We start from the raw sequence: 25,210 nt of genomic DNA, 5'->3' as shown, positions 1-25,210 counted from the left end.
CCCCCTCCATTCAGGCGGTTAAGAGAAGAATAGACGACGTAATGCTGATGGAACGTCTGACGGCGTTTCTCAAACGCAAGACTACAAGTCATTACAAAATCTGGGAGCCCTGGGAGACTCGCTGAAACCCGAGAGAATCCGATAGGAGAAACTATGACCACTCAGGCCACAACCTGAAGGACGCCAGGGTCAGCGGCACAGGGGCGGCACAGGGGAGGCCCCCCCCCCCCATCCCCATACTCACCCCTCCCCCCCTCTCTTTTTCAGACCTCTCACTCCCCTGGTCACCCGGTGACCCAGAGGCCCCTCCAACATGGAAAATTTGAAAATCAAAGTGTATTAGGATACTGTGATGTGAAATTTGCCTGTAAACTTGCCTGTTTCCTAATAAAAATGTTAAAAAAAAAAAAAAAAAAATGCACAAAAAGCAAAGAGTTACACACAGTGAGTGCTCATTTGCATGTCATTACCCAGAATCCTTGGCTGTAGTGGAATCATTGTATGCTAAGAGATAATGGTCAAAAGCAGGATTGCATACATTTCTTGAGACATGCGAATGTCCCCAGAAGTGGTATTTTATTTGCAGTATTACATTATAAACTCTTTGAGACTGAGAACTTATCCCCAAAGTTTCCTTTCGTGTTTGCGGCACTGATCCCTGTATTGTATGATAGTTCTTGGTTTGCTAATGTCATGTTAAGAGCTGTGTACATGGCTGGTCTATACAAAATATACACACAATGTTGCAAAGTTGTCGCATATACCAGGAGGAAGGTATTTAAAGAAAGACCGGAGTCCAATGTTGAAAGGTGAGCAAGGTGTTTGCTGCCAGCTCCACTTGTCTGTATTTAAGGGACACTCCCTCTGTATTGCACTCAGTCACATTCTGACCAGCAGACGGACACACAGATATGGCTTTCATTCCAGCCCCTGGCTACCAGCCTGTCTATAACCCGGTAAGTACTAAAGCAGCTTCTCCCTCTCTATAACACATTATTTCCCCCTCTGTATAGCACTCAGCACTTCTCACATTCCCTTTGCACTTTTCCATATCCTCTGTTTATTTTGCTGCTCTGTCCCATTAAAGCGCGGGGTTCCAAGAAATAATAAAAACCATCACTCTTCATGAAATGTTACCAGCTTTGAACATGGTTCTATAAGAGCAAACAATCGTTTGCATTTTTGAATTTTTTGACTGTACTTGCAATACTTCAGTAGCGGGGCTTAGCTTCAAACGTTTTATCTTCAAACGTTTGCATATTCTCCCGTCTCTGTGAATCCCCATCCTACTACATTTTTCTTCTTAATTTTAAGTACAACATTATATTTTATTTAACAAAGTGTTATGCACCGTAAGTGTATCAAATGTATTCTTAATCTATAACATATCATGTTAAAATATATCCAATTTCTTCTAGCACTAAAATCACTGCAGGAGGAGAACACAGAGCGCAAGAACTCCTCTCGTGGGTGAATGGTAGTTCACAGGAATCAGATCAACATGTATTAAAAGAAAAGAGAAAAAATCATAGTACAATACAGTTTAATAAACAAAAAATCCTTAGAGCAGTGAGCTCCAGTACACTCACATGCTCCACGATCATAAAAGGCAGTGTAACCAACTCAGGGTTAGGAGCGACGCCGGTAATACAGCAAATACAGCTACACACGAATCCTCTGGGTAGGATCAGTCTCTTCCGCATCCGAACAGCGTCTGATGTCACAGGACTTCCTCGGCTCTCCTCCAATGGTTTGGGAGGTGGCAGGCTACGGAGTCAGCGTCAGCGTCAGCGCGATGATCTTTGTAGCTGTGTAGCTGTATTTGCTGTATTATCGGCGTCGCTCCTAACCCTGAGTTGGTTACACTGCCTTTTATGATCGTGGAGCATGTGAGTGTACTGGAGCTCACAGCTCTAAGGATTTTTTGTTTATTAAACTGTATTGTACTATGATTTTTTCTCTTTTCTTTTAATACATGTTGATCTGATTCCTGTGAACTACCATTCACCCACGAGAGGAGTTCTTGCGCTCTGTGTACTCCTCCTGTTGCCTATTGAGGGATTGAGAAATTCCTCACACCAGCAGCATCTCCTCTTGGTGATATCATTTTTTTGTGATTAATTTATTTGTGATATATTATTGGGTTTGCGCTTACTTTTTCTTGCACCGTAAAATCACTGCACCTAAATCTTCTACTGCCTCCCAACCTGCATCTTCCACTATAAGCTTTATGGGGCAGTGATTTATTTTTCTATCATGAACTTTTCCTGTGTGTTTTAAGCATTAATGGTGTGCAAACATTTCCCCGTGCTCACCCTTGCATGCTCTCCTCGGCACCTTTGCGCCCCCCCCCCCCAGTGCTCGTCCCAGGCGTCAAATAACATCATGTCGCCATGGTAGCGTGATGTCACGTGACCCACGGTGTCATTTGATGCCGGGTTACCAGGACGACGCATCTCTGGAAGGTAAGTGTGTTATAGAGGCCTCGCGCGGTCCCCTTCATTTACTTTATATGCCTGAGAGGAGAGTGCGGGACCTCTATAACTGCCGTGCCCCCCCAGAAAATCTAGCGCTCCCCCTGGGGGGGAACGCCCCTCAGTTTGCACACCGCTGTGGTAGAACACCCTGCATGCATTGTTACATAGTTACATTGTAGATGAGGTTGAAAAAATACATACGTCCATCAAGTTCGACCTATGCTAATTGTAGATGACAGATACGTATTCTATATTTGTACTTGCAGTATATTTATCCAGAGGAAGGCAAACAAAAAAACCCATGAAATATCATCTAATGATATCTCATAAGGGGAAAATTAAATTCCTTCCAGACTCCAAATATTGGCAATCAGATGACTCCCTGGATCAACATCCTTCCCATGTTTACTTATTTGGTATATCCCTGTATACCTTTCCTTTCTACAAACTTTTTTTTTAAAGATGTCTATTTAATCTGCCAGTCTCCATGGGTAATGAATTCCAAATTTGAACTGCCCTTACTGTAAAGAACCCCTCCTTTGTTGCTAGGGAAATCTCCTTTCCTCCAACCTTAAGGCCTTGCCCCCGCTGCCTACTACAGCGTCCGCACGGACGAGAGCCCTCCCCTCAATGGCGCCAGGCCCGCTGCGAGGGGGGGTCGCAGCGCTCGGGCGAGAGCTGCTCCTGCTCTCAATAGAATTGAGAGCAGGACTCGCGTCGAGCGATTAGGCACGCCCCCCGGCGGTTCAGCCAATGAGGGCGAACCTGCCGGGTGACGTCACTCCCCGTCACTCCCCCGCCACGCCCCCCCCCCCGATCTCTCCTCCTGCAGTGAGCTGCAGACCGGGGAATCGGCTGAACGCGCCGCCAATATCGCGGGCGCGCGTTACAGCGGCGTGACCGGGGCCTTAGCCTAAGAGATCGTTTGTACTGCCCTTGGGATGAATAGTCCTTTTGAAAGCTCCTTGTATTGCCCCGAATATTTTTGTATATAGTTATCATATCCCCTCTTAGACGCCTCTTTTCTAATGTAAATAAATCAAATTTAGCTAGCCTCTCCTCATAAATCAGATTAGCCACCCCCTTTTTTTTATTTGGTGGCTCTTCTCTGCGAGTGGTGCCCAAAATTGTACTACATATTCAAGGTGTGGTCTTATTAATGCTTTAAAGAGGGGCGTAATTATGTTTCCTTTCCTTCCATCCATTGCCCGTTTAATGCAAGATAAGATCTTGTTTGCCTTTGCAGCTAATGCATGACATTGGGCACTATTGCTAAGCCTGATGTCTACAAGCACTCCTAAGTCCTTCTCCATCAAGGATTTCCCTAATTTATATTCATTTGTAAATTGACTGTTTATTTTTGTTTCCCAAATGCATAACCTTATATTTATCAGTATTAAACCTCATCTGCAATTTACCTGCACAAGTTTCCAGTCTATCCAAGTCCTTCTGGAGAGAAATTACATCCTGCTCTGATTCTACTGCCGTATGCAATTTCATATCATCAACAAAAATGGAGACTGTTCTCTATGCCAGCGTCAAGATCATTAATAAACAAATTAAAAAGCAGGGGTCTCTGTACTGATCCTTGAGGTACGCCACTCACAACTTTAGCCCAACCTGAAAAAGTTAAATTTATTACAACACCCTGTTTTCAATCCAGGTGCAAATATTTTACTCTACTTTATTATCCCGAGATACAGGCCCTGTTATGGGGTGCTGGTATCCTTCTGCATTTAAATGTCCCACGTCACGTGACCGGGACATTTCAATGCATAGGAGATACTGGCACCCCATAACGGGTCCTGTATCTCGGGAAGCAAGGGGTCCCCGGACATAAAACCAATGAGGTTCAGCTCCGGAGACCCCCTGCACATCTACACTATGAATGAAATGTATATTAAAAAACATAATTTTCTGCCAAGATTTTTGCTGGCAGAGGTGGCTCTCTCAGAGCAGCTCTCTCTGCAGCAGAAATGAATCGCCGGGTTAGGCCTTTTCACAGGCTCGTTCCTATCGCTAGCAGCAAAATGCTTGCTGAATACCGTGATAGCAACGCTCCAAAAACGGCGATTTAAATGGCCTGGAGATATTTTTTAAGAACCTTTACTGAATAATGCCCATAGTGTGTCCAATCACTACAAGACAAAACACAATAGTGATCCGAATTGTCTTAAGTTCTATGGAATAGCCAACACAAATAGAGAACACTCTTTGAAAAAGCGCCTAAGCCCCAGATTTTTTGGAACTGCTGTACTTCGTTTTTTCCTGCTTCTGGATCTCCCTTCGTTCTATGGAATAGAGCAGGTAACCCAAAATTGGAGGGGGTGATTTTATCCAAAGGATTTCCCTAAGGGAATCATATTGGATTTTCACCCTCCAAACATTAGCTCATGCAGGATTGCATTTAGACATGGATATTGCATCATTTCTTTAGCCCTCTTTTAATTGTTGTTCTATCCCTTTTCATTCCCAGTTTAGCAACAAAATGTGTTTCTGTTCATATAGGTAAAGGTTTCACTCTGATAGACAAGGGTTAAAGAGCGGGGACTCATCACCCCTTTGTTGACCCTATCAATGTGTTTGTGATGTCATAATTAATGATTCACGGCACTAGTGTGTTTTTTGAGTATTCAACTGAAATTCTAGAATTGTAAGGACTTTTTAACCAGCTGCAAAGACTTTCAAATGATAAGGAACAGTATTTAAACCTACAACATACCACCCTGAGCCATATCTCTGATGAAGCAGTGGCGAAACGCGTTAGATTTTTGGATTTACAGAGTCACCGTAGCTCCCTGTGACGTGTGGTGAGGATTCCCCTCTGTTGAGGCTGCTGGCCCTGCAGTTACCCGTATGCGAATACGAGAGTGATGAAGACACTGCTGCTGAAATATCTCCTCCCGACACCCCTGACCGTTCGCAAGGTACAGGGGTGTAGGAGAGGTGCAGTGTCTCCCATCAAGAAAATCAGAGGTGACGGGCGCAGCGGACGCACAATGGAAGGGGACCGTGGACTCTGCAATAAGCAATACCATCAAAGCGGAGAGTCTACTACCACACGCTGGGAAGCTATCCAAAAATGCTGTTTTTGATTATACTGGCTGTAAGTGCAATAGTGTTCTAAACCAAGACTTTTGTAATAAATTTATTGTGCGATGATCTTTTTTCTCTTTTGTTTCCATTGCAACTCTATATATTTTGGAGACCTAACCTATCTAGATTAACCTCTGATACTCTGGATAGGAAAATAATTACAACACAAGCTATACGAAATTGTAAGTACATGAATTTAAATGTATGAAGTTTAAGTGTTAATTAACCTTTACTGATATACTGCTATCTCCTTTAATTTTTTCATTTGGACAATATAAAACGAATATACTTGAGTCAACGCGCCAGAGGACATATTTTCTTCTCTGCTCACATTTGGAGGGATGTGGAGCTCTCTCCTGGACTCTGGCTGCTGGACTCTTTACCTTCCTCCATTAGCACTATTAAGTTTTTTATCACTGCATATTTGTAATTCATTAATTTATACTAGGTTAGTGATTAGCACTGCTTTTTTCTTTTTTTCTAGGCATATCTTACCCTCATAAATATTCAATCTCCTTTATTCCTACATAATTAATTTACAGATCATTGAACCTATATGTCTGGGTTATTATGATCATTACCGTTTTATGTGGATTTAATCTTTTGCTACCAATTAGGGTAGATCAAATTCAGTTGTAAGAGACGGTGTATTAAATCTGATGTGGGGGTTTCTAACTACCGCCTGACGAAGCAGATAAGTCTGTGAAACGAGTTGTGGTAGAGCATAGTGAGTGTTCTTTGCAGAATAGCCAAAGAATATCCCAATGGTATCTTGGAGGCTGTGCTGAGAAAAGACACTGTGAAAGCCTACGAGACGTGCTAGATAGCAGCATACGGGTTACGCTACATTGCGCATTCCTGGAAGCAGAATAACGCAGAGACACTATCTGATCCCAGCGCGCAGGGCCGAGTATTTAGGGCACTGCTCTGTCTCTGTAATGGGTGCTCACCACAAACAAGACGGGACCATGAGGCCGAGGTGGGGATGTTAGGGTACACCGACCTCCAGCCCCGAGACCGCGTCTGGATTGCAGAGTGACAGTTGTATAGCCAGGGTCAGGATTGTAGAAGTGAGAATAGTCGTGATACTCGCTGTGGTCTAGGGTCGGAGATGTTGGATGGTCATAGAGGGTAACCGGGGTCCAGGGGTAGAGATGGTAGAGGTCCAGATGCAAGCCGAGGTTGAGGATTGGAGAAGTCGGGGGTCCAGGTACAAGTCGAGGTCAAAAACACTGAGAGACAAGACAGGATGAAAATGCACAAGGCAACAGGACAAGGCAGCAGGATGCTTGAGGTAAGCACTACGTTCAGCAATGAGGAATTATGCTCAGCCAATTTGCCAGAGGGCTGACTGAGCATATAAAGGCCAGGTAGCCAATCAGAAAGTAGCAAGCAGCTGCCGCAGATTAGAATCAACCGCCCAGTAGGTAATCATGCGGCCAATCGGTAGTCAGGGGGCGGAGTGTGCCGCAGGTGTAGACGATCCTGGGTCAGCGTTGTGTTTGGCAATTAACCCCTTGTGTGATCCTCGTAGTGCGGCGCCTTCATGTGGTTTCCTCCGCGCGTGGAGGATAACCCGTGTCGTCACGGGATGTGATGCAGGGGCGGGGCCTAAGCCTGAACCCAGAGGTATCCCCCTGCCTGGTAGTGCGGCACCTGCGTGTAGCTTCCCTGGTCTGAGGCGCATCACCCATGTCGTCACGGGACCTGTCCCGTGGGTGGGACCTAATGCCGATACTTACAGTCTCCTTATCTTACTTTATATTGTACATTACACATTACTTCAACCTTGGTGCGCTCTGAGCCTTTGTTCTTTTAACTATTAATAATTTTGTTTTCCATGAGGTATTCCTGAATATTATCCCGTACTAAACCTTCAAGTAGCTTCCCCACTATTGATGTCAGGCTTACAGGTCTGAAATTCCCCAGTTGTGATCTAGCTCCCTTTTTAAACATAGGCACCACATCTGCTTTACGCCAATGTTGTGGCAATGAGCCTGTGGAAATGGAGTCCTTCAATATATTATGTAAGGGTTTGACAGTTACTGAACTTAACTCCTTAAGAACTCTTGGATATATGCCATCGGGGCCAGGTGCATTATTTACTTTAATTTTATCAAGCCACCTATGAACTTCTTCCGCAGTTAACCAATTGTTTGTTAATATAGAGGTTGTGGCTTCCTCCTGTGGCACTACTATTGTAATTGATTCTTCCCTGGTAAATACAGAGGCAAACAATTTGTTTAATACCTCTGCTTTTTCCTTATCTCCAATAATTTGCCTGCCCATATCACACTGAAAGGGTCTTACATTGTCTTTTCTATATTTTTTTGTTATCAACGTACTTAAAGAAATTTTTAGGGTTGTCCTTACTTTCTATTGCAATCCTTTTTACATGATCAATTTTTGCTAATTTGATTGCCCTTTTGCAACTTTTGTTACATTCCTTATATAGCTGATATGATGCCTCCGTCCCTTCTGACTTTAAGCATCGAAATGCCTGCCTCTCCTTATCCTTTACCTCCCCTACCTGTTTATTTAGCATCATTGGTTTAGACTTATTTATTTTATATTTATTACTCAAGGGTATAAACTGATGTGTGCTTTCCTAACATTGTTTTAAAGACTGCCCATTTATCTTCTACATTTTCCCCTGAAAAAACATCATCCTAATTTATTCCTTGTAGATTAATCCACAATTTATTAAAATCTGCCTTTCTAAAGTTTAATGTCTTTGTTGGACCTAAGTAATATGGTTTTAATAATTTATTTCAAATGAGACCATGTTATGATCACTGTTACTCAAATGTTCCAGGACTTGAATATTTGTTCTTACTTCTACATTGTTTGATATAACCAAATCCAGTATTGCCCCTCTCCTGGTTTGTTCCTCAATAATTTGGGTCATGTAATTGCCTTTAAGCACCCCCAACAAATTGTTTTATTTTGTTGTAATGCTAATCTCATTGCCCCAATCTATGCCTGGATAATTAAAATCACTCATTATGCAAATATGACCTAGTTTTGATGCCTTCTCCATTTGCAAAAGTATTTTAGCTTTCTCAATCTCACAGACATTTGGTGGTTTATAGCATATTCCTACAAACATTTTCTTTGTACTTATACCTCCACTGCTAATTTCTATCCACAAGGTCTCAACATTTTCATCATCCCCTTCTTAAACCCATAGGTTTTAGATCCAGCTTAACATATAAACATACTCCACCTCCTCTTCTATTTGCTCAGTCTTTCCGAAAAAGGGAATAACCCTCTAAATGAATTGCCCAGTCATGAGTTTCATCTCACCATGCTTCAGAAATGCTTATGATACTGTTGACACTGTAGACATTCAAATATAGATATGTGCATCATTTTGTGGAATAGAAACATAGATTGAGAGTTTTTCGAGAGAGATAATGAAAGAATTAAAAAATTGTGTAATATTTTTCCCTACTGATTTGAAAGACTTCCTGGAGCAGATGCTAAAAACTTTTGCTGCCGGGGTGAGATACACATGTCCCCATCGCCCCTGTCACCATCCTGGTTATTTGGGCATAAGGAGGGACTGGGATGTACTTGTCGTATACTGTAAATCACCTGTGTATCTGTCTCTCTTCCCCAGGCCATCCCATTCACAAGCCCTTTCAATGGAGGTCTCCGTCAAGGGATGTCCGTTTATATTCAGGGGAAAATCCCCCACCACATTAGCAAGTAAGGAGGGAACATTATACTTTACATGTATCTGTCCCTAATAGAGTTTCTCAGTCAGGGAATCTGCGAGTGCCTAAATCTGACCTGGCTGAACTCTACATGGTGTGAATTCAATTTACAATGTGATTTTTGTGGACTATCACTGGTGAAGGATTTAGCAGAACTAGAAAGTAGGAATTTACTGTACCATCACATTTGCCAATGCTGTTATAAGGCTAAAAAGGAAAGAAACCTCACTTTTACGCTGCCCAAATTACACAAAATAAAACCGAAGAGAAGCAGTTAGTCACACACTCCTATACATCAGGATAATTTCAGCAATATTTCTGGGCCCCTGGCCCCTTTCTAAAGCTTGATACACGTTGATGAAATTGTTATGATGCATAGCATTGTGTAACTAACCACTTTTCTTCATTTTTTGTGTGTCAGTATTAAAACTTTAAGAATTTGGACTGCATAAAACTGATTTTTTTCCCCCTTTCAATTTATTTTTTTACATTATCTTTGCATTTAAGTAGAGTGCAGGTTCAACTTTGGATTTTTGCATTGTTACTGTACCATTTTGATGTTGGTAGTGGACCTGTCACCTCTTAGTTCTAATGATTACATTTGTGGTTGACGGTAAGTTCTAAATTCCTTTTTCGTGTTGTTATAACTAGGATGTAGCCATAAGTACAAGTTTGAGTAGATAGGATTTTTATTTTCTAACCAGCTTTGTTTCCACTTATCTTCTTATCTTTCCTGTCTGTAACACCCCACTCTTCCTATCTCCTTATCCCTATTTGCCTCCGATGCTTTACTCTACCTCTATTTCTGGTGCTTTCTTATCTTCTTTCTACTCTCTTCCCATAAATCTCACACCCTCTCCATCCCCCTTCCTTCCTAGCCCTCTCTCTATCTCCTCTGCAGTTTCCCAATCTTTACCTCTCGCTCCCCCTTCCTTCTTCTAATTAATTTTCTCCCTTCCTCTCACTCCAACCCTCCCCCCTTATTCTCCTCCCTTACTACCCCTTTCATTCAATCTTTTTTTCTCTATCTGCCCTCAGGTTCAATGTGAACTTCTCATGTGGTCAATATGATGGAGCGGATATTGCCTTCCACTTTAACCCTCGCTTTGACGGGAAGGATAGGGTCATATTTAACAGCTTCTTGGGGGGTACCTGGGGGGGAGAGGAGAAAAAGAAAGACAGTTTTCCATTCCACAAAGGAAAGCACTTTGAGTTGGTATTTATTGTCAACAGCAGCTGCTTCCAGGTAAGAGGAGAATTGGGACATACATGACCTTCCACTACTGACACTTAAAAACCAAGCATGTGTGACCTTTGACTATGTGAACCAAATATGTTATCTTTCACCTGTTACACTGAGTATCTGGCCCTATGCTGTTTCCCCTCTGACCACATAAATTGAACCCATGGCATTTGAACACTGATCTGAGCACTAATTAGGACATTTCACCTCTGACCCGAAACATCATTACCTTACCCTTTCACACTGAATTATTAAATTATTAATGATAATCTTCACAATATCTCGCCTCTCCCACAACCTGTCACTCTCCCTCGTCTCAGCTGCTAACCAGACTCTCCCCCAGGTGAATGTGAACGGATCTCCATTCTATGAATTCTGTCATCGGATTCCCCTGGAGCGCGTGGAGAGTTTACAAGTGGAGGGAGATGTGACCATTGAGTCGCTAAACATCATTGGAGGAGGAGGAGGCGGTGGCATGGGAGGGGTGAGTGATGGAGTGAGGAGGGGGTATAAAGAATGTAGGGGGAGTGAGGGAGTGGAAAGTGTGTGTGGAGGGTTGGGGGTGGGGGGTGTAAGCAGTGGAGAGTGGCAGGGAGTGGGTGTGGAGTGGAAAGTGGAAGGTGGTGGAGCGAGGGAGTGGAGAGTAGGAGGAAGTGATGATGGAGTTTTGTGGAGGGGCGACGAGTGAAGAAGCAGTGCGTGGCAGAAGGGGGAGTGAGGGTTGGGGGAATAAGAGTGGTGGGATGAGGGAGCAGAGAGTGGGGGAGTAACGGTGTGGGGAGTGAGGAGGAGGGGCCAGTGAGGGAGCCGAGATTGCGAGGAGGGGGGATGAAGAGGTGGGTGAGTGAGGGAGCAGCGAGAGAGACGAGGGGAATGAATGAGTGGAAAAGGGAAGGCACGGTAAGTGAGGGAGCGGAGAGGGTGAGTTAGTGATGAAGTGGAGAGTGAGGTGCTCTCTGTGAAACTATTACTGGGCGTATAACAGACGATATAACTCTCCCTGCAATGAAAATACATCTCTGAGGTGCATGTACTGTATTACATGTGGAAAACCAGTGAATAGCTGGTGCAGTACTACTGCCTTAATGATGCACAAAATTCTGGAAAACTGGTGTGGGTTTAAGATATCTAAAGGATAGACTGCTCAGGACTAGTAATTGGAGTGAAATGAGAATAGGTGCCACATAATTGAGATATAAGAAATTAACTATACAAAACAGGTGAGAAAAAGTCCCAAAGATATCGCTATTCTTATGTGCACACTAAATATTAAAAGTGGTAATCCAATGTAAAATGTATAAATGACATGAATTAAAACAAAACATTTAATATGTAAGAAGTAAAATATATAGAACTGCAAAATGAAGGGTGGAGGAAGGGAAAGGTGAGAGAGGAGAGTGGAAGGCAAGTAGCCAGAGACTGTCTCGAAGTATCAGCCCCAGATAAACAGGAGAGAATTCAATGTAATTAGCTCAGTGCTACAGACTATATAATTAATCAAAGATCAATGTATATAGAAGCAAATTTGAATGAAGGTTCAATTTAACTTAACTATCCACACAGCAAATAGGTATGTCTCTCAGGATAAGATAACCAGATAAGAAATGCTCCAATGTAGTAATCTGGTATACCTGTAGCTGATGACAGACAAGAACAATAATCATCATGAGCAATGTGACATATATGATAAGTGATCCTTGATCAATGGTAAGTCTGAATGAATCTCTCCAACCAAACGAGCAAGGCAAAATTAGAGCATAAGTGCTCAGTAAATGAGATATACAGCTTGTGTGCAATGCTAACAACTAGTATGTATATATCTTTATTTATATAGCGCCATTAATGTACATAGCACGTCACAGCAATAATACACACAATCATATAAATAACAAATAATACAAATAACACATGTAGCCAGGTCCCCTAGCTTCAGGTCTGTGGGGTGGGGGGATGGCTGCAGATCTACCCGGATGCCGCCAGCGCTGCAGGCTGACCTGGCATGGGTGCAGGGTGCACACCGGTAGGGTTGCGGGCTGTCAGGGGCAGGGCTGTGTGTCGATCGGGTTGTTGGAGCTCTGCGGCGCAGGGACACCAAGGGAGAAGGTAGTGTCTGGGTGCCTGTGGCTCCTGGATTAGGCCAGATTCCCCCCCCCCCCCTTAGGCCCAAGATTGTAGATCAGTATTATCAGTATTATCTTCCTTCTTTGTTATATTTCACGTTGCTCCGGATAATTATTGTTCTTGTCTGCCATCAGATATACCAGATTACTACATTGGAAACATTTCTTATCTGGTTATCTTATCTACAGGGACATCTATTCCTGTGATACATACCGATTAGCTGTGTGGGTAGTTAAGTTCAATTGAGCCTTCAATCACATTTGATTCTCTATACATTGATCTTTGGTTAATTATATAGTCTGTAGCACTGAGCAAATTACATTTAATTCTCTCCTATTCATCTGTGGCTGATACTTTGAGACAGTCTCTGGCTACTTGCCTTCCACTCTCCTCCCTCATCTTTCCCTTCCTCCACCCTTAATTTTATAGTTGCACATATTTTATTTATTACTTCTTAAATGTTATGTTTTAATTCATGTCATTTATACATTTTACATTGATTACCACTTTGAAAATGTAGTGTGCACATAAGAATAGAGATAATACTGATGTATAATTAGTGCAATACTGGAGTAATTATGGTATATTGCTAGTACATAACTGGTCCATAAGTAGTACAATACAAAATATTAAAATATGTGCGGGGCATTGCAGTTGTATTATTATTCAAGATCAGGTGTAGTGTCATACTTATACAATAATTACCTCCAGATTTAGCAGTGTTTCTTTGGGTTTTAAACAATAGGAATTATGATACAGAACTCCCAGTGTTATCTTTACAATTTTGAAGAGGATTTTCCGCAGAGGCTGGAGGATCAGTGGGGACATCAACACAGTTTATCTGACTGTATCGTTGTATTTTGTTATAGGGTCCGATGCCAATTCCTACTTTCCCGTCTGGAGGAGTAAGTACCTGAAGCTTCACATGGGATATGAGGTTTATTTTGCCCTTGTCTTTGGGAACTAGGTGTAAGAGACAAGGCTTGGTGATGGTCAGGGGTCCTCTTATAACTATTCTCTCTCTCCCCAGGGAGTAATGCCTATTCCCAGCTACCCATCCGGGAACCTGCCTGTGAGTATCCTGTGTTGAGAGAACTCATACACATTTTCACGTGTATATGTATCTACATAGGTGTAGATCTATGTATATTTATATGCGTTTTTATTTATGTTTGTCGGTGTATCAACAGTACATGTATGTGAGTATGTGCCTGCTTTTCGTATATATATGTGTCTATCTTTGTGTAGGTACATGTGCGCGTGTGTGTATTTGTGTCTTGTGTATGTGTATATCCTTGGATGTTTGTATTATATATATCAAATCCTTAGTTCAGTGCCTCAATGAGGCGGGAAGGTGGCAACAGGTGTTCGGGAAGATTTGTTGTGCTGGTAGGTTTAACCATACTATGAAAGATTGAACAATATACCCGGCTAAAGTGGTAAAGGTACTTGCCAACAAGCAAATGAGTCCGGCAAGGGAAGTAAGGCCTCGACCACAAAATATGGAATACACCAAAAAGCAATGGCCCTCATTCTATGGATGCTGGAATGACCATGGGTCTGATAGCATTGAGGAAGGAGGCATGAAGGCAAAGGGTGCTAAGACTCCCTGGAGGTTAAACAAAGGCTGTCATTCAAACCTGAAACTGGCTACTTACAATTGCCGGACTCTCTTCAGTAAAGCAGCACTGCAAGAGCTGGAAGACAAGCTTGAAATGATTAAATGGAATATTATTGGCCTTAGTGAAGTTAGAAGAAAAGATGGTAGTCTCATTGAGCTAAAAAGCAGACACCTATTATATTAGAGGTACAGATAATGGAAGAATCAGTGGAGTAGGCTTCGTCGTTAACAAGAGATGAAGAAACAACATAGTAGAGTATGAAAGCTCATCAGAAAAAGCAACCAGAATTGTCATTCAGTTGACAAAACATGATTGAAGACTGCACAGTCCTTAAACATTTGGACACAAGGTGTGATCACCTATTTGGTTCACAGCAGAGAACATCTGAATGCAAAGTTGAAAAGAAGAAAACTGACAAAAGACAAAAACAATCAACATCAATAACCTCAAGAATAATAGCAGAGAATTTCAACTAGAACTGAAAAATCACTTCAGCTTGCTTAAAATGCATCGGGAGACTTTAATAAATAATTATGAAGAATTTATTCAGATGAAAGCGCGTAAAAAAATAAGATAAGAAAATATCTGATGACAAAAAAGAATAAGTGAGGAGATGACAAGAAATGAACCAATCCCAAGACTCAAGAATAAGAATGGAATATGCAGAGCTGTGCAAGACAATCCTCAAATGTATAACTGAAGATGTAAGCAAATGTAACTATGATATGGCGAAAAAAACTATTGAAGATAACACAAACTTACAGAAGACAAAGCAACGACTTATTACTGGGAAGAAGCAAATCATTGCACTCAAACAAGACGATTGATCAACACTTACTGTATTATAAAGAGAGTTGACGACTTATACATGAAATTGAACACCGGTAACACAGGGCATAGTCCAGCAGAGGGCAAGAAATGAGAAACCACCAATGATGAACTACCCGTCCTTCCAGAAGAAGTGACAAAAGCAATAAAATACATAAAGAATGGGAAGGCTTGCAGGCAGGATGGAATTACAATTGAAATCTTGAAAGAGGCTGGGGAAGAAGTAGAACGAATCCTTGCAAAACTCTTTACACACTGCTTGAAGAACAGGAACATTTTTGAGCAATGGAGTAATGCCATAGTTATCCACAAGAAAGGAGACAAAGAAGAGCTCGAGAACTATAGACCAATCAGTCTTCTTCCAATCACTTCCAAGATTTTTTTGAGGATACTCCCTTATCAGCTGCAAGAGACCCTGGATTTTGCCCAGCCAAGAGAACAAGCTGGATTCTTACAGTGGATGCAAACAATGGAGTACATTCAAGGATTCTTAGATTATGAAAAGCATTGCATTCTGTCTACACCTCAGCGGCCCTAGATGCATTAAGAAGACAAAATGTTGAAGAAGCGTACTTTGATATTATAATGAACATTTTATGAGAATGCCACATCAACCATTAGATTACATGAAGATACAAGCAAGATAAGGATCAGCAAGTGAGTGCAGCCTAAGACACCATGTCACCAAAGCTTTTCCCAGCAACACTTGAAGATTTGATCAAGACATCAGATTGGGGGAAAACGGGAATCAAAATCAACTGTGAATATTTGAGTCGCCTGCGATTTGCAGATGACGTTATTTTTGCTTCAAGTCCAGAAGAACTCCAGCAACAAATTGGAGAACTTGCTGAAACAATTAAGAATGTGGGTCTCCGTATGAATCTTAGCAAGACCAAAGTGATGTTCAACAAATGTGCCAGGTCTGCAAAGATTCAAATAAATGAAATAGAACTAAAAGTTGAAGACTGTCTACCTTGGTCGGCAAATAACAATGGATGGGAACCTTTTGAATGAAATAAATAGGAGAATGAAGATGGGATGGAGCGAATTTGGAAGAAACTAGACAATATTTCACTGTGCTTCAAGAAGAAAGTTTTCCACCTGTGTTTTCTGCCTGTGCTCACGTATGGATGTGAATATATATATATATATATATATATATATATATATAGATATAGATATAGATATATATAAAACAAAAATAGAAAGCACGGGCTCCATAGCATAATACTGTAAAATAAGGTTTATTGGTGGGACAGTATAAAATGCAACTTACAATGGTCGCAAGAATTTGTGCAAGAGAATGCTGTAGCAGGGGCTGTAGATGTCGTAGCCACACTGTACGCTGGAACTGGGTCCTTGTGGACCTGCCGATGATGTACTTCCGCTTCCGGGTGCGCGTCGACATGCGTCGCATCAAAGGTTTTCCCAGGAATAAGCACTGCTGGTTCAATAGTTTACTGCTCCACTGTTCCTGGCTTGTAAATTAAACCAGCTCCCTGCAAGCAAATCTCCGTTGACTTAAACTTAACATGGCAAAAACAGAGCTCCTCATACTTCCTCCCAAACCTGGCCCTACTACCTCCTTCCACTGTTGGAACTACGATCATTCACCCAGTAGCCCAAGCACGCTGCCTAGGGGTCACACTCGACTGCTCTCTCACTGCTCTCTCGACTGCTCTCTCACATTCTCTTCTCACATTCAAAAGGTAGCAAAAACACTGTTGTTTTTTCCTCCGTAATATTACCAAGATACGTCCTTTCCTCTGTTGCTCGACTGCAGAACTCTGACACAGACCCTCATTCTCTCCTGTCTCGACTACTGTAACCTCCTTCTGTCCGGCCTTCCTGCTTCTCACGTGTCTCCCCTACAATCTATCTTAAATGCTGCTGCCAGAATTACTCTACTCTTTTCGAAATCTGTCTCAGCGTCTCTCCTGCTGAAATCCCTCTCCTGACTTCCTATGAAATCCCATATCACACACTCAATTCTCCTCCTCACTTTTAAACCTTTACACTCTTCTATTTCTCCTTAAATCTCAGCTCTAATTTCTCGCTATACACCATCCCGACTCTTGCGTTCTGCTCAAGGACGTCTTCTCTCTATCCCTTTTGTATTTAAAGATCTCTCCCGCCTTAAACCCTTCTCACTGACTGCCCCACACCTCTGTAATGCCCTTCTCAATATCTGATTTTATCATATAGATGTATGTAACTGCATTGATTTGTATATACAGTATGTGTTTATGCATACCTTTGTGTGTATGAATGTTTGTGCCTGGCTGTATATGTATATCTGCATACACCTATAAATTGTGTGTCTGTGTGGAACACAGTAAAAATATGCGTAAAAATATATACATTTGGATAATGAAAAAACTGCCCCTTTCCCCCAGAAATCCTTGCTCAGAATAATTATCTAATTAGTTTCTAATTTGGTTTCCTGATGCAGGTTATGGGACAACCTATGTACAATCCGGTGAGTGGAGACAGGCTGCTTGTGTATGTCTCTCACCCAGTGCCCCTCTCTCTGTCTCTCTCTCTGAAACCCTGTCTGCCTCTTTCTCTGTGCCCCATGTGTATGTCTCTCTCTCTCTCTCTCTCTCTCTCTCTCTCTCTCTCTCTCTCTCTCTCTCTCTCTCTCTCTCTCTCTCATGTCTCTCTCTCTCATGTCTCTCTCTCTCTCTCTCTCTCTCTCTCTCATGTCTCTCTCTCTCTCTCTCTCTCTCTCTCATGTCTCTCTCTGTGCTACTGTCCCTCTCTTGCTGCCCCTCTCTCTTGCGCTCTGTCTCTGTGCCCCTCTATCTCATGGTCTCTCTTTGTACCCCTGTATCCCAGGCTCTTTTTCTCTGTGCCCCCTGACTCATGCTCTCTCTCTATACCCCTCTGTCTCATGCTCTCTTTTGGTATCCCTCTATCTCAGGCTCTCTGTCTCTGCACCCCTCTGTCTCATGCTCTCTCTGGACCTTTCTGTCTCACTCTCTCTGCATCCTTCTGTCTTGCTCTCCCTCTCTGCTCCCCTCTCTCACGCTCTCTCTCTGCTTCCCTCTGTGACAGTCTCTCTCTCTGAGCCTCTCTGTCTCTCTCTCTCTCTGAGCCTCCGTGTATCTCTCTCTCTGAGCCTCTTTGTGTCTCTCTCTCTCTGAGCCTCTGTGTCTCTCGCTCAGACCCTCTGTGTCTCTTTCTCAGACCCTGTGTGTTTTTCTCTCTGAGCCCCACTTTGTGTGTCTCTCTCCCTCTTTTTCTTAGCCCCTCTGTGTGTGTCTCTCTCCCTCTTTTTCTGAGCCCCTCTGTGTGTGTCTCTCTCCCTCTTTCTCTGCGCCCCTTTGTGTGTCTTTCTCTCGGCGCCTCTATGCCCGTCTCTGTCTTGCTCTCTCTCTCTGCGCCACGCTCTATTTCACCATGGCACTCAGTCTGTCTCTTTGCCCCTCTGTCTGTTTCACCATATGGTATTCACTCTCTCTGTGCTCATATGTCTGTCTCTCTCTGTGCCTGTATTAGTGCCCCTCTCTCTGTCTTCCACCTGGTTCCCCTCTTTGTCTCTTTCACCCAGTGCTCCCCTCTTTCTCTTTCACCCGGTGCTCCCCTCTTTTTCTTTCACCCGGTGCTCCCCTCTTTTTCTTTCACCCGGTGCTCCCCTCTTTCTCTTTCACCCAGTGCTCCCCTCTTTCTCTTTCACCCGGTGCTCCCCTCTTTCTCTTTCTCCCAGTGCTCCCCTCTTTCTCTTTCACCCAGTGCTCCCCTCTTTCTCTTTCTCCCGGTGCTCCCCTCTTTCTCTTTCACCCAGTGCTCCCCTCTTTCTCTTTCACCCGGTGCTCCCCTCTTTCTCCCGGTGCTCCCCTCTTTCTCTTTCACCCGGTGCTCCCCTCTTTCTCTTTTACCCGGTGCTCCCCTCTTTCTCTTTCACCCAGTGCTCCCCTCTTTCTCTTTCACCCGGTGCTCCCCTCTTTCTCTTTCACCCGGTGCTCCCCTCTTTCTCTTTCACCCGGTGCTCCCCTCTTTCTCTTTCACCCGGTGCTCCCCTCTTTCTCTTTCACCCAGTGCTCCCCTCTTTCTCTTTCACCCAGTGCTCCCCTCTTTCTCTTTCACCCAGTGCTCCCCTCTTTCTCGTTCACCCGGTGCTCCCCTCTTTCTCTTTGACCCAGTGCTCCCCTCTTTCTCTTTCACCCGGTGCTCCCCTCTTTCTCTTTCACCCAGTGCTCCCCTCTTTCTCTTTCTCCCAGTGCTCCCCTCTTTCTCTTTCTCCCAGTGCTCCCCTCTTTCTCTTTCACCCAGTGCTCCCCTCTTTCTCTTTCTCCCGGTGCTCCCCTCTTTCTCTTTCACCCAGTGCTCCCCTCTTTCTCTTTCTCCCGGTGCTCCCCTCTTTCTCTTTCACCCGGTGCTCCCCTCTTTCTCTTTCACCCAGTGCTCCCCTCTTTCTCTTTCACCCAGTGCTCCTCTCTTTCTCTTTCACCCAGTGCTCCCCTCTTTCTCTTTCACCCGGTGCTCCCCTCTTTCTCTTTCACCCAGTGCTCCCCTCTTTCACCCAGTGCTCCCCTCTTTCTCGTTCACCCGGTGCTCCCCTCTTTCTCTTTCACCCAGTGCTCCCCTCTTTCTCTTTCACCCAGTGCTCCCCTCTTTCTCGTTCACCCGGTGCTCCCCTCTTTCTCTTTCACCCAGTGCTCCCCTCTTTCTCTTTCACCCAGTGCTCCCCTCTTTCTCGTTCACCCGGTGCTCCCCTCTTTCTCTTTCACCCAGTGCTCCCCTCTTTCTCTTTCACCCAGTGCTCCCCTCTTTCTCGTTCACCCGGTGCTCCCTTCTTTCTCTTTCTCCCAGTGCCCCCCTCTGTCTCTTTCACCAAGTTTGCCCATCTTAGGCTGCGAACCTGCTGCGGCCGGCGGGGCGCGCGGCCGCGAACCACCAGACCCTTGCCCGAGTGCTCCCTGCCCCTGCTGCCTCCTTCCGACAGGTCTGACTACGTACTGTGACGCGTCACGTGGTACGCGAGTCAGCCAATGGGGAGGAGGGGAGGGAAGGAGCTAGGTGGGAGGCGCCTTGGGCGGGGAGCAGGGAAGGAGCTGCGTGTTATTAAAGTGTGTGTGTGTGTATGTGTGTATGTGTGTATGTGTGTATGTGTGTGTGTGTGTATATGTATGTGTGTGGGGGGGGTGGACGGCCCCCCTCCCTCCCACTCCCGCCCCCCTCCCCCTCCCTCTCCGGCTCCCGGCTCCCTACAGACCGCATATCGCGGTCTGTGTCTGTCAGCGCCCCGCCTGTCTGCAGTGCAGGCGCGCTGACTGAGGGAGCGGGGCCTTAGCCTAAGGCCCCACTCCCTCAGTCAGTGCGCCCGACTGCAGACAGGCGGGGCGCTGACAGACACAGACCACGATATGCGGTCTGTAGGGAGCCGGGAACCGGAGAGGGAGGGGGGCGGGAGTGGGAGGGAGGGGGGCGGGCTCTGATCGTGGGGCCGTCCACCCCCCCACACACATACATATACACACACACACACATACACACATACACACATACACACATACACACACACACACACACACACTTTAACAACACGCAGCTCCTTCCCTGCTCCCTGCCCAAGGCGCCTCCTACCTAGCTCCTTCCCTCCCCTCCTCCCCATTGGCTGACTCGCGTACCACGTGACGCGTCAACGCCGAAATTCACCAGATTCTTGCAGCATCGGCTGGCTGACGCGTCACAGTACGTAGTGGGGGCAGGGACCACTCAAGCAAGGGTCTGGTGGTTCGCGGCCGCGCGCCCCGCCGGCCGCAGCAGGTTCGCAGCCTTACTCTGTCTGCCCCTTTGTTTATCTCACTTCTCACTGTGTCCCCTGACTTATCCCTGCTCCTGTATTCCTGTCTCACAGGGGGTTCCTTACTATGGGAACATTTATGGTGGATTGTCATCTAAAAGGACAGTGGTGGTGAGAGGGTTAATCCCAGAGGGAGCACAGAGGTGAGAGACTCTCATAACACATACAGAGCAGTGTGTATATTATACACAGTTCTATACTCGGTATACAATACAAATGCACACGCCACTATGTACTACGCATGTAGGCGCACTGCTCTGTATGCTGAAGATAAGATTATATATGAACCAGACTTGATCTTGTTTTATTAATTTCCATTTTGTATAAAACGTGGTATTTCTAAGATTTGCTGAGTTTAATAGTTTCAACGTGGGGTTTGGAATGGAAGATGAGCTGGAAATAGTTAATTAGCAACAGAATGTGATAAAGATCATCTTTTGAGATTAGGAACAAGGTTAATCCTAGAAGGTAGTTCATCAGTAAAAGAACAAGGGAGCTTTGTACATAAGAGCAAAGATTGATAATAAAATAAAAATGTAAAGAAACATTGTTCTAACATTAATGATCGAGTAAGGGCATGTGGCGAGCAGTCAGAAAAGGCGTATAACAAGCCAGCATGAAAATATTTCAGAACTGTTACCACTTACTGTAGCAACTGCAGCATGCTGTAGGTTCTCTGCTTCACAATCAAATTCTATGTCTGTACTGTATGAAGCTTTTGTCTCAGAAGAATAAACATTGGAACTGCTAAGAAAGGAAATCTGTCTTGAGGATACCCTATTTGAAACTACTCCACAGAAAGTATCTGACACTCATATTTTTTAAAGCATAGTTTCAATCATATTTTCACATACAACACAGATGCACGAGCTGCTATTTGTATTCCCCTGCATTTTACATTTTATTGTTTTCCTAAAAAGCAGATTGCACGTGGTAAATACAGGCATACCCCGCATTAACGTACGCAATGGGACCGGAGCATGTATGTAAAGCGAAAATGTACTTAAAGTGAAGCACTACCTTTTTCCCACTTATCGATGCATGTTCTGTACTGCAATCGTCATATACGTGCATAACTTATGTAAATAACGCATTTGTAACAGGCTCTATAGTCTCCCCGCTTGCGCACAGCTTTGGTACAGGTAGGGAGCCGGTATTGCTGTTCAGGACGTGATGACAGGCGCATGCGCGAGCTGCCGTTTACCTATTGAGCGAGATGTACTTACTCGCGAGTGTACTTAAAGTGAGTGTCCTTAAACCGGGGTATGCCTGTAATGTTGTATATGCTGTATGTACTGTATCTCACTTCTGATCTCTCACTGTCTCCCCCTTCTCAGTTTCCATATGAATTTTAAGGTGCAGTCATCCAATGATATTGCGTTTCACTTTAACCCCCGTCTGACCGAGGCCTGCGTAGTGAGGAACAGTTTCCTGGGAGGATCCTGGGGTCCTGAGGAGAGAGACATGCCCTACAACGCATTCATACCTGGCCAATATTTTGATGTGTGTATCAGACAAGCACAGATGAGATGTTTCATTTACAGGAGTCACTGAGCTCTCTCTTACACAGACACACACACACATACACACATACACACACACACACTCACCTCTCCCATTCCCATGCTATTTCTCACACATTCCTTTTTTTACAATCACTCTCTCTCTCTGGTACACACACTGTGTGCCACACACACTCACAGGCTGGAGAATCTTCTAATTGTTATGACTTATTTGTCGTGTAAGACTGCAGTTAACAGATATTTTCCTCCCTCTCCTCTCTTCCTCTCCTGTCCCCTCTCAGCTCTCCATCCGCTGTGGAAACTACCGCTTCAAGGTGTACGTGAACGGGCAGAACCTGTGCGACTTCGCTCACAGAATGCAGGCCTTCCAGATGATTGACGGGCTAGAGATTGGTGGAGATGTTGTTTTGTCTTACGTACAATTTTGAATACCTCTCCCAGCCCACTCCCCTAAAGTCTGCATCCCAGCTCAGAGGCAGCAACTCTGTGCCAAAGGCAAAAGAATAAAGAGCAACTGATGTGATGATGTGGTCTGCATTACTCCATATGTGCATACACACACACACATATATAAATATATATGTATTGACAGGGTTCGACAAATTATATATATATAAAAAAAAAAAAAACACTCGCTAGAAAAAAAAGGCACTTGGCGCTCCCCACCCCCAATTTAGTTTTTTTTATCGTACTGTAACCCCCTCCCTCTCTTACCCCCATCACTTTACCCACTGTCGAGTCTTACTGGTGTCGGGGTGCGGTGTCTCCCGGCATTCTTCTGCATCTCCTCCTCAAACTCCTGTGTCTCCCCCTGCAACTCGTGTGAACATGACTGCGCGGTGTAAAATGACACTATGTTTTCACGACAATGGGACGTTACATGATGTCGTGATGTCATGTAGCATCCCGTTGTCTTTGCAAACACAGCATCGTTTGACGCTGTAAAGCCATGTTCACACGAGTTACATGGGAGACACGGGAGATTGAGGGAGAGAGGCAGGAGAATGCCAGGAGACGCCGTACCACCCTGCAGCCGGTAAGACTCGACAGCGTGTAAAATGCACTCTCGCCAGGCGAGTGGGCAAGTGCATTTATCAAGCCCTGTTTATTTATATCCACTTCAGCCCTTGACAATCTACTGCTGCATGAAGTTCTTCTCAATGATCATCCAAGGAACTGCAGTTGTGGTTGAGAGACTCTTCGCTACAATGCTCCAACAACTTTCCTAATTTAGTTCTACCACTTTACTTTTGATCTTGTCAAAGTCTTTTGATACCCCTTGGAACCTAGTTAGTCCTATCTTCATCCAGCAATGGTCATTTTTTCTTGCGATATTAGCAACCCACTGCCATATTAATTTCTTCACTATTGTCATGATGTTAGCCTTTTGTTTTCCTTCTGAACACATTCAATTATTTTCTTTTCGGAGGAAACATCTCTCAATACTTTGCGTTGACTGAATTATCATCAAATTTAGGGTACAAATTTAACAGCTATGTGTGAATATGGGCAGCCTACACTGATCATACACTTTTCTCTTGAGGGAAATTCCCTCTCTTCCATCTTCATTCTCCTACTTATTTAAATCATAAGGCTCCTGTTCACTGATATCTGCTGACGAAGGTAGACATCCTTTTCAACCTCTTCTAATTCTATTCCATCTATTTAGATTTTTGTGCATTTATTGAACATCACTTTTGCCTTGCTGATATCTATATGGACAGGGCCAGCTGGTAATATTTCGAGCCTTGGTGCAGGAAAAATGTACCGGGCCTCTTACCTTCTCCTTCGCGATGTCTTCCTGCACTCCATTATCATTGCACCGCGACGTCATGAGGCATGACAATGCAACACCATTTTATATTGTTAAATAGTAGATGAGGTTGAAAAAGATATACGTCCATCAATTTCAACCTATGCTAAATTTAGACAACAGATACTTTATCCTATATTTATAATTACAGCATATTGATCCAGAGGAAGGCAAACAAAAAAACCCCAGTGAAATATCATCTAATGATATCTTATAAGGGGAAAATAAATTCCTTCATGACTCTAAATATCGACAATAGGAATACTCCCTGGATCAACATCCTTCCCATGTTTATTTTTTTGGTATATCCCTGTATACCTTTCCTTTTTAAAAACTTGTCCAACCTTTTTTTTAAGATATCTCCTGTATCTGCCATCACAATCTCCATGGGTAATGAATTCCACATTTTAACAGCCCTTACTGTAAAGAACCCCTCCTTTTGTTGCTGGTGAAATCTACTTTCCTCCAACCTTATGGGATGCCCTGAGTCCTTTGTACTGTCCTTAGGATTAATAGTTCTTTTGAAATCTCCTTGTATTGTCCCAGAATATATTTGTATATAGTTATCATCAGGACTTGACAAAGTCTAACAAAACCCACTCGCCCAAAACAAAAAGTAACTCGCCCCCAAAAATAACTGTCACCCCCCAAAAAAACCCTCTCACCAACCTCACGAGTCTTACCTGCGGCAGGGTGGGGCAGCAAAGATGTGTGGCATCTCCCGACAATTTTCCGGCTTCTCCCCTGCAAGGTGTGACTGTCTCCTTTGCAGCTACTGTGAAAATGGATTAGAGTGAATTGTTCATCTTGAGCTACATTGAGATTATGTGGAATTTGAGTTCATTTTGAGATTATATATGAAATCTACTATTTTATATTTTAAAGTTATGTTCAACCCCCTTATAATGCTGTGCTTTGGGGTCCAAGGAATCACATTGCATTATAAGTGGATCGCATTA

The 25,210-nt window shown here is 43.9% G+C and overlaps 1 protein-coding gene across 2 annotated transcripts; it reads left to right on the top strand.

The window, feature by feature from the left end:
- Nucleotides 1-800: 800 nt before the first annotated feature.
- Nucleotides 801-22,961, top strand: LOC142499227 (galectin-4-like). Of its 2 annotated transcripts, none has more exons than XM_075608285.1 (10): nt 801-956; nt 9,196-9,284; nt 10,331-10,538; nt 10,879-11,019; nt 13,526-13,561; nt 13,687-13,728; nt 17,559-17,585; nt 20,970-21,058; nt 22,253-22,418; nt 22,720-22,961. In XM_075608285.1, exons 1-10 carry the CDS (start codon nt 912-914, stop codon nt 22,864-22,866), a joined length of 990 nt encoding a protein of 329 aa, XP_075464400.1. In that variant the 5' UTR covers nt 801-911; the 3' UTR covers nt 22,867-22,961. The 2 variants fall into 2 exon arrangements, with proteins under 2 accessions (XP_075464400.1, XP_075464402.1); XM_075608287.1 differs by lacking the exon at nt 801-956 and adding an exon at nt 5,696-5,755.
- The last annotated feature ends 2,249 nt before the right edge of the window (nt 22,962-25,210 follow it).

Source organism: Ascaphus truei, chromosome 7 (assembly GCF_040206685.1).
Source record: "Ascaphus truei isolate aAscTru1 chromosome 7, aAscTru1.hap1, whole genome shotgun sequence".
Classification (NCBI taxonomy): domain Eukaryota; kingdom Metazoa; phylum Chordata; class Amphibia; order Anura; family Ascaphidae; genus Ascaphus; species Ascaphus truei.
The sequence above is the reverse complement of the archived record's forward strand: the minus strand, read 5'-3'. Positions and strand labels throughout refer to the sequence as shown.

Excerpts from the sequence above, each read along its gene's own strand:
- LOC142499227 (XM_075608285.1), top strand. The coding sequence starts at position 912 with ATGGCTTTCATTCCAGCCCCTGGCTACCAGCCTGTCTATAACCCG. Across the intron at positions 957-9,195 it reads ACCAGCCTGTCTATAACCCG|GCCATCCCATTCACAAGCCC; the intron begins GTAAGTACTAAA and ends TCTCTTCCCCAG. Across the intron at positions 13,729-17,558 it reads ACCCATCCGGGAACCTGCCT|GTTATGGGACAACCTATGTA; the intron begins GTGAGTATCCTG and ends TTCCTGATGCAG.